This window comes from Phoxinus phoxinus, assembly GCF_949152265.1.
Source record: "Phoxinus phoxinus genome assembly, chromosome: 18".
In the NCBI taxonomy this organism is placed as follows: domain Eukaryota; kingdom Metazoa; phylum Chordata; class Actinopteri; order Cypriniformes; family Leuciscidae; genus Phoxinus; species Phoxinus phoxinus.
Window position 1 is genome coordinate 7,528,723 of NC_136893.1, and position 9,743 is coordinate 7,538,465.

At 37.1% G+C, this 9,743-nt stretch overlaps 1 protein-coding gene across 1 annotated transcript; it reads left to right on the plus strand.

Annotated features, from left to right (window-relative positions):
• Positions 1-6,085: 6,085 nt before the first annotated feature.
• fam110c (family with sequence similarity 110 member C) lies at positions 6,086-9,296 on the plus strand. The gene has a single exon (XM_079587595.1). It carries the CDS (start codon positions 6,222-6,224, stop codon positions 7,182-7,184), a length of 963 nt encoding a protein of 320 aa, XP_079443721.1. The 5' UTR covers positions 6,086-6,221; the 3' UTR covers positions 7,185-9,296.
• Positions 9,297-9,743: the final 447 nt, after the last annotated feature.

The following is a 9,743-nucleotide window of genomic DNA, read 5'->3' on the forward strand; positions in this document are numbered from 1 at the left end:
TTTTTGAGGACATACATGAAAGTGTTGAAAATAAATAATTGTTTTTAAAAAGATACTACTAGTATTTTTAAGATACTACTAAATTACAGTATATATCATTAATAATATGAAAACAAACCTGACCTACATACACACCTATACTTTCAATTGTATTCTCTCTCATAAATCATAAAACATAGTTATGACGTCCTCAAACAACTTATGAGGGGGGATCATGTAGGGCTATTTTTGCAGCCTATATTTACACAGCAAAGGCACCACAAAGGTTGCATAATGTGCCATATAGTATCACAGAGCATTCTGAGAAAAGGTATTGTGTTATGGTTTGTGTGCCTAAGCTGCACAATAATGCATGAACTTTTCCCTGGTGTCTTTTCAGGCTTGCATAAGCTTAATCAGTCCTGATTCTATAATTGGTATCACTATCCTGAGGAATGTCATTACATATCTAGGTGGTCAGTCAGGTTGTAGGAAAGTCCTGTTTTCCAGACCATATTTAGAGCAAGTTTAGATTGAACTATTTTTCACTCAGCTGCCCGGCCTGCTTAGCCATACTTTCTCTGTTATAAAACCAGATTATACTTAAGTGTATTGATCGTGAACACCATATGAGTGAATTTACTACACAGCTAAATATATGTGCATGCACATCTGACAAAGTCAGCATAAGAAACTCAGAGAACCCATAGGCTATGGAGTGGGCCAATAGGTTCTGCAGAAATGTAAATATAGTTATGCTATAAGCATATGATGAGGGTTTTTTTACATTATTATTTTACATACATTAATTTGTTACACTTTTAAACAAAGCACCACACAGTACATTCAATATATACATTTTAACAGTATCTACGAATTAAATCCATGACTTTATCGACATCAGTATGAAAGTATATCTATCTATCCATCCATCCATCCATCCATCCATCCATCCATCTATCTATCTATCTATCTATCTATCTATCTATCTATCTATCTATCTATCTATCTATCTATCTATCTATCTATACATACATATATATATATATATATATATAGAGAGAGAGAGAGAGAGAGAGAGAGAGAGATAGGGATATATATATATATATAAAACATAAAAACTAGTACATTAAGAATGTATGCCCTTGTTGATGCAACTTTCGTTTGCAAAAAAAAATCTCCTGAATAGAAAATAATACATTAAGGTTAATTTTTTGAACACAAGTGCTTTAGGTGTTCATGAAAAAAACAGATATGTATAAGTCCATTCATTTAAGAACATAAAAAAGGAATGCAAAATAATAAAAAGGTGATTTGAAAAATGAATTAAAGTTAGAGAATATGTGAGAATAATTTGAAAAATCACTCTCTGTGTTAAATTATGTGTTGTATGGAAAATTTGATAAATTTGTCTTTTTATAGCCTATAGCCTACCGTTAAAAAAAAACATTTGAAAGATTTATTCCCCAGAAACTATACATTAAATTGATCAAATGTGACAAAAATAAAATTCAAATAAATGTTATTCTTTTGAACTTCCCATCCATCAGAGAATCCTGATTTTTTTATCACATTTTCAACAAAAATATTAAGCAGCATGTTTTCAACATTGCTAATAATAATAAATGTTTCTTGAGCATCTTTAGCATATTATAATAATTTCTGAAGGATTATGTGACACTGAAGACTGGAGTATTTATGAGAATTCAGCTTTACATCACATGAAGAACTAAAATTGCATTACATAGAAAACAGTTATTTAAAGTGCCCCTATTATTATTTTTTTAATGACCTTTCATGTAGTGTGTAACTGAGATCCTAAGTGAATGAAAACATCCTGCAAAGTTTTAGATCTGAAAATGCACCTTATATCAAACCAGTCATAAGCCGTTTCGTTGTGACGTCAAGACGAAACATTAGCATATGCGTGCTTAAGTGTGCAGACACCAGGGAAAACTTGAATCCCCTCAAAGAACCAGCAGCTGATTCCTGTGGATTCTGGACAGCATCATGTCGAGAAGACGTTGTGCTCTACAATGTGAAGGTAAAGCCAATTTTTTTCACTGCCCAAGGACGAGCATGTGAAGAATCAGTGGTTCAAATTCATCTTTATCATGATACCAGCAGTATAATCCTAAACTTTTGCTGTGTTACCTTTATTTTACTGAAGACTGCTTCTCAAATCTCAGAGTTCAATGCAGGATTCACAAACTGCTTGCTCTCGAAAGATTGTGTTCAAAATACTTAGTTTTTAGTTTTATATTGTGTTGGTCTCCTGCTAACTGGCTAACACACATTATTACTGTCCTACTGAAATACTTCTGCTAATCAGTTGTGGGCCACTATTAATGCAGAATGTCTGTCGTTCTCACTACTTTGAGGAAAGTTAAGCATGGAGCAAGATCTGTTTTTCCCAACGTTTATGTTTAACGTTACATTAGTCATTCACGCTAGAGCTCGGCTAACGATATTGATACAGTTTCCACATGTTCACCGCAATACATTAGAAACATACTTGGTAAATAAATAAGTAGGCTATAAGTAAAATAATCGGTATGTTGATGGACATGCACTTGTTAATGCCCGGTGAGGAATTACAGTAACAACATCTCATAATGTACCTCAAACTGAGTAGCATATGAGAAACTGCTCGAGTTGTCCTTGCGATGGAGGTTCGGGTTGAATAACTAGTACAATGTCAGTTTCAATGTTTCATCATCGGACACGCGCTCGCATTGATATGGTAAAATCGACGTCATTGTTCGTTACTGTGTTTAGTTAATGGTGTAGGAAGCCTCAGGACATGCAGAGCTGACTTATGGCAAATGGGAGTTTTGTTTTCAGCGCGCTGTACGCGGTAAACCAATCACAACAGACTGATCTGTCTGGCCAATCAGAGAAGAGTAACTCGTGGAAATGAGGGAGAGAGATTGATTCATCTGACGAATCATTTGAGAATCATTGAAGATGGGGTGATGTGCAAATTATGAGAAAATGAAAAAGTTTTTTTTACCTTTGATGCATGTAAACCTGTTGTAGGAGACTCCAAAACACCAACTTTAAAATAGCGTAATATGGGCACTTTATTTCAAATTGTAATCAAATTCCACAATATGTTTTACTGTATTTTTTTATCAGATAAATGCTGGGGTGATCAAAAGAGACTTTTTTTCAAAAACATTAAAATCCCTAAAACTGAACAGGTGAGTGGGATTCCAATGCATAATAAAAAGGTAACAATTTGGAGATTGCCATAAATTTCAGTATTTGTAGATAAATAAATGTCAGGTATATCAGCTTTCCTCCTTTGGCTTTGATGCATAACACTGTCAAAGAGAATGACCGGTGAGAGATATAATGAAAACCATATTCCAGGGTCAGTGACTCGAGCAGTGCCAAACTTTAAGGGAGGTGATGTATGAATCCAACTTACTGAGAAATCCAGCACAGCTTCTCTGTACAACAACAAAATTGATATCCATTGACATAGTCATTCTGTTTTGACTGACCAGAATTATTATGCAGCACAACTACGTTCCCCCAAACTTTTAGTGTTAGCACACAAGCCATGCAGATATCGATCTATAAATCTTGATCTCTTCAGCATATACATGCTGTATTCACACATTCAAATTCAGCTGGTTTGCAGCTGCTCTGCACACAAATCTTCTTAAGGTTTACTTCTCGATAATGAACTTTCATTAATTATGTCTTCACGTTAACATCCTTAGCCTTGCATACGGACACAATATGCTGTCTTCAGGAAATGCCTGTCAGATTTGAGTAAATGAAAAAAATTGATTCCCAATTTGAACTTTCCTTGTCTGCACTTCATCTACTTAAATTGCAAGTGAAAATCAAAAAAAAAAAAAAAAAAAAAAAAGATGATCATTTGGTCATGTGCACATTACTTACGCATTATTCAAGACATAAATTGTAAGGTTGTGTGTTGAGAGACATAATCATAACTCACTCCAGGCCTCAATGGTTAACCTTGGAGGTCATGCAACCACATTGCTGTTTCCTATATCAGAAATCATGTCTGGAATCATTCATACTTGTTCAGAAAAACCCTGAACAATCCTTAGGATTGTAGCACATTTTGCTTTGTGAGATGTGTAAACAAAGTTAGAAGTTTGTGGTTTTGGTTGTAATTTGTCCTTACGTGTGAAAGTAATTTGTCCTTTCACACGTTAAAATTCATATAGACAATTTCAAGGACGTAAACAATAGTAAACAAACCCGTTGGAATTCTAGTGCGCATGTCTGGCCCTGAAGCATTTCCGGTGGCGCCATTTTAGAACCACAGATCCGTGAAAACATCCTCCTATTTCAAATAGCCGTTGAAATGGTCTATATGATGAAGAGGGCTCTGTATTTTGGAGTACCTCTCATTGTGGGCTTTAGGGTTTGCATACCACTATCAATGTGTTGATTGAGTCCGTATACAATTATTGTTATTAAGGGTTCGTATGTGATGCAGCATGCATGAATATTTAAAAATGTCCATGTGTTTCAGACCAGACTGACATGATAATGAGTCTCACTCTATATCTCATCGGGATCCACAATTTTGGAAGCTCTGAGGTCAGAGAAGCCATATATTGGTTTTAGTGTACTGCTATTACCTTGGGTACTTTCCAGCTTACTGCACAGCAGGCCCCTTGAAACATAAATTACATCTGCACAAATTCCTGGTTTTGACTGGTTGATTTAAGAAATGAAATGGGCTTCACTTAAAGTTGCTTTCTGAAGTCAGCATTTTAGTGCATTTTGCACATTGAGCAATGCACAAACACTCCTCAGGAATCCAGCCGGGTGAAAAGTCTTGCCAGGGTGTTGATATGAGGTTGTTACCGTGGTTTTTGATGTGTTGCTATGCGGTTGCTAGGGTGTTTTGGGTGGTTGCTTGCTTACTGGCCATGAGTATAGTAGTTTTAATGTTTGCCAGGTGAAAATCATTTGACTGATGGCTTAGGAAAGTCAGAGCAACTATAAGTTATTTTATTGATTCAGAAATGATGTATAACAGCAGGTCATTAGGTGCACATCATGCGTGCTCTCTCGCACGCACGCACACACACACACACACACACACACACACACACACACACACACACACACACACACGCACACAGTACATAGTCTCCACTAGTCTGCTGCCATCTACTGGTTTCATGGAGATCCTGCGTTCATCTACATCTCCAAATGTCTTTCTGACATTTATCTAATTTTGTAGAATGTTTTTAATTAGAGTAGGAGTGTAAGCCAGTTATATTTGATGTGTAAGTGCATGTGTTGCTTCTTTTCATTATACTGACACATGACATAACACTTATATGACTTCAATCCCACACACAAGGATACACCAAACAAAAGTTCAGCAAGCCATATCTGTCAAAAAAACTTTTTCCCTTGTTTGACTGACTCTACAACCCCGCACAAAAGGGGGAAATATGATTGAATCAGGCCACACAATGCATAAACAGATGTTGAGGAAAAAACAAGAATCAAGTCAAGTATGATATCCTTTAAAAAGATTTGTCACAAAGGATAGTTTAACTGTATTTTCCCCTCGCATGGGAAATATTCCCTGTACACTGTAACACATTTTTTGATTAATAAGTTATGACAAAATGTTTTTACATTGCTTTAACTCAAAATTAAGTCAAACTTGTTATAGGAGGTTTTTTTAAAGTAAGTTTAATGTAATTCAAGTTGAAATGACTTAAACATACAAGTTGATTCTACTTGCTTTCCACTTGTCCCCTATAGCCTAGTGGTCTAAGCTCTGTCTTTTAACATTTTTTGAATTTTGACGACCAGAGTTCAAGTCCCGGGACCCGGGTCAAAAAAATGAAAGCATTTCTTTTTACAGTATTGGCTAGTTCCAACCCTAAGCTTGGAAGCTTCGTTTACTGATTAATTTATTATTATACAATATTCCTAAAGATAGCCTAAGTGAAAAACATATTCAAAAACAATGCCCTTATTTGGAGCCGTTAAGTTAGCCTACATTTAACGTTTCCTGACAGTATTCCTCATTTACACCTCTTGTGCCGAGCTCGCGCTGCCTTGACCTGTTAGTGGGTGGAGTAGGTGAGTATGAACAGGTAAAGGTGTGCGTCAGTAGGCTACTGTGCGTTTTTCGTCAACCTACTATATCGGACCCCTCAACACATTTTGCAACAGTTGCGACACAGCTGTTGTGGATTTAACACAATACTAATCTAGACTGGATAATGCTGAAGAAAACGCAAGGCATAGCCGACGTGGACGCGTCGCGCATTCTTGTGAAGGGGCCCGAGTTTTTGAGAAGACAGATGGAGCGAGAAAGCGAGGCGAATAAAGGACGCGTCAGTGCGGTGGAGAGGCTGGCAGCCACTAAACCTCAATATGTAAAAAGCCAACATGTGGTCAGCATCGGGTCTGCCTCCGTAAGCAGTCAAGGGTCTTCAAACGGGCACGGTTCCGTTAGGAACGCCGCAAATGTTGGTGTTAAGGACATACCGTCGCCTGAAGAAGACAGCAATGTGGTAAGACGTAGCAGCTCGAAGAAACGACCGGACTCGATTTTATTATACAGACAGAAGTGTGAACTTATGAGAGGGTTGCCTGGCGGGAGGAGATTCAATAAAAAGTCATTGTTCTCTCTTAAAGACAAGACAAACGCATTTTCTGAGGCGCGCGAATCTGACGTTGAGGTAAACGACAGAAAAGAGCGTGCGCTTTGCGCCACACGTGAGGACTGCGTGAAAGAGTCCACTCGGGTAACTTTACCCATCTCAAACGGGCAGCCAGGACCTCCTCCTCACAGGAGAGTCACTAAAACCCAAGAGCAGGAGCGCAAGAGCCGGAGAGGGGTGGCGCGCTCCAGCTCTGACATCAGCTCACGCTATTCGAAAAACTTCGCGGACTTCGACGTATTCTTCAAATACTGCGGGCTCGAAGGTGACGTGATTGATTCCATGGGCAAAGAGAACTTTTCCGCGCGCTCGGACGACCTCAGCTCCAGAATGCGGAGCATCAGCGTCTCGACGACAGATGACGCATTCTCGAGGAGCAGCGACGGCCTGCATGAGGAGGAATTGCAGGAGACTGTCCGTCAAGTGTCAGTTATCGAGCGCAACGCTCGGATCATCAAGTGGCTTTACAGCTGCAGGAATGCAGCGGAGTCGGGAAAGGTTCTTCGAGATCTGGATTAATGGGTCATGGCTTTTTTTTTTTTGGCTCAACAACGCTTAATGTCACGGCTACTCGATTTAAAAAAATACTAGCCGGCCTATGTGACATCCCTTAACTGTTACCATTAGAACTTGACTGACATGTTCATTCCATTCATGTTCAACTAATCGGCTAATTCACCAATTCTAAAATTTCTTAAAGGGTTTTAGGATGGTGTTTTTTCATTTCATTTGTGAGTGGGTAAAATAAGGTCTGATAAACATTTAGTTTGAGGCCTACATAAATTACACACACCTACAATTTGAAGCCACGTGTTCTTTGAAAACATAAGTTGATTACAAATATGTAATAGGCTATACAAATATGCTATATAACAGTTTTGTCAAGCATTTCTTAAATGCTAAACCTTTTGTATTGTAGCCTATTTACCAGTATATCCTGTTAATTATTATCTACAGATGTCATGTTACTTGATTTTATAATATATTAAAGTTGTCTTTTTATATTCCATTGCAGTTTATTTTCATAGAATTCTGTGAAAACTGCCTTTGCACATAAATCTAGTCTACAGATTGTTTGTTTAAGTCGAACAGGCCATGATACAAGCCTGTCAGGAATGCAGGGAGCACCTGGCCCTGAGATATGGAAAGATATGGCTTCAAACCAGCAGTTTTGCCCATTGTTGCGTAACAGCAGAAGCGATGGACAAAAAGCAAGTATATTCACATAAAGTGTGGGTGTGTATAATTCGTCCCACTGTCACTCAAGTTCAAAGATTATTAGGTGTCTGTTTATCCTGACTTAATACTGACTGTCTACTCATGTCTTCCCTGACTCATATGCCTTGTAAATGGCATACAATTGTGTTTGAAGTAACTTGATAAGGTGTGTGCACTGTTGAGTCAAACAACCTTACACAATTATGTAGAAATGCTGTGTAAATATGAATACCAGTCAGTAAAATCTTACTTTCTTACTTTTCAACACTGTTATCTGAGCGGATTTACTTTTGGAGAAGTTATAGTTTAGATAATGCAGGTCTATAGTAATTTAATGATTATAAATGCATATTTATAATTATAAAAAAAAACACATTTTATGAATGTTAACTAACTGAACCTATGCTTCTTTTCTCATCTTGCACACATGACATTTGAAGAAAGAAAAAAAGTCAGTGTTTTCGCATGCACAAAAACGTACCCCTCTGGCCTCCTAAAGCAGACTGTGCAGGTTAGATCTTGCAGAGGGAGTGTTCGTGGCCTTTACACTACTTCAAATGATTTTGGAAAAGCTGTAGTTTTTTGAGATTACAAGAATGCATGTGAGAATTATGCAAATTTTTTGGTAACTGTATTCTAAACTGACAAGTTTGTCTGAAACCGCATCAAAAACAAAGATGTATGACTGTCCTACGAGTTTTTGGAATTTGTCTCTGTTGAGTTCATTATGAATTACGAAATACTCTTCAAATAGTGTTGCAATTTAGCTGTCCATTCTGTTCAAATGATTCAGGAGTCAGCCTTATTGGTGCAGTTAAAAAGGATGCCATTCTTCATTGGCAATAAACACACAAATAAGTTACTTGCTATATGCTTGCAAATGATTATTTATGCAGCATGGATGGACTGTAACTTTTCTTATGGCAAGACTTCTCAGCTCTGTTTGACCTTGGCGGGGTTTTACAAATATGAGTCACATAAGGATATATCAGTAAGGGCTTTGAGTCAAACCTATATTACCATAAATGGTTGTTGTCTGTAGCAGTCATTAAATTGGTGGGAAATTGTTTTGAATTCTGACATATCCGTCATTTGTTGGTAATAGAGTGAAGTAGTGAACACAAAGAAAGCACACTGACAAGTGTCAACTGTACAGTATAACGAAGGCAGGTTTTATTTGCAATGTGTTCTCAGGACATGGGGTTCTTTCTATGTGCCAGGTGTTTGTTGAAAACTACAAATAGTTGAAAACTGCAGTATTCACCATTTGAAGTGGATCAAAACCTTTCATCAAAGTTAAACATGAATTTTGAACAATACCCGGTCTTGTTTAGGACAACTTTGATAAATGTTTTTGATCCCCCAAATGTTGACTAGCCTACTGTAATTTTTGGGTAAGACTTCAAGGTAAATGACAGAAACTCAACAAATATAGGCTACAAAAGTAAATAGGTCTACATCGAATATTAATATATACATATATAAACATGCAGTATAAGTAAATAAGTATTAAAATACAATAAATATTTAAAACACCTAACAAATTAGACATAAGACTTGAACATTTTTACTTTTTTAATTTAAATAATTTTCTTTTTAACTTGATTTTTATTTTTCTATTTTCTCTCATAAAGCTCTGTACTCACTGCAGGCTGAGGGGGTTACAAATAAACCTAGGCTAGGCTATATTATACTTCTATCCAAAACCAAGCAGTGGAAATGTTTATTTTGTGATGTTATTATCCAACATGATTGGTCAGTCTATTCCATCGCTCATTCTAGCCATTTCCCTTCCCCCATTACAAAATCAAAACATGACAACATGTGCAGCGTCTGTGTCACGTGTAAGAAGCTGTAGAG

Excerpts from the sequence above, each read along its gene's own strand:
- fam110c (XM_079587595.1), top strand. The coding sequence starts at position 6,222 with ATGCTGAAGAAAACGCAAGGCATAGCCGACGTGGACGCGTCGCGCATT.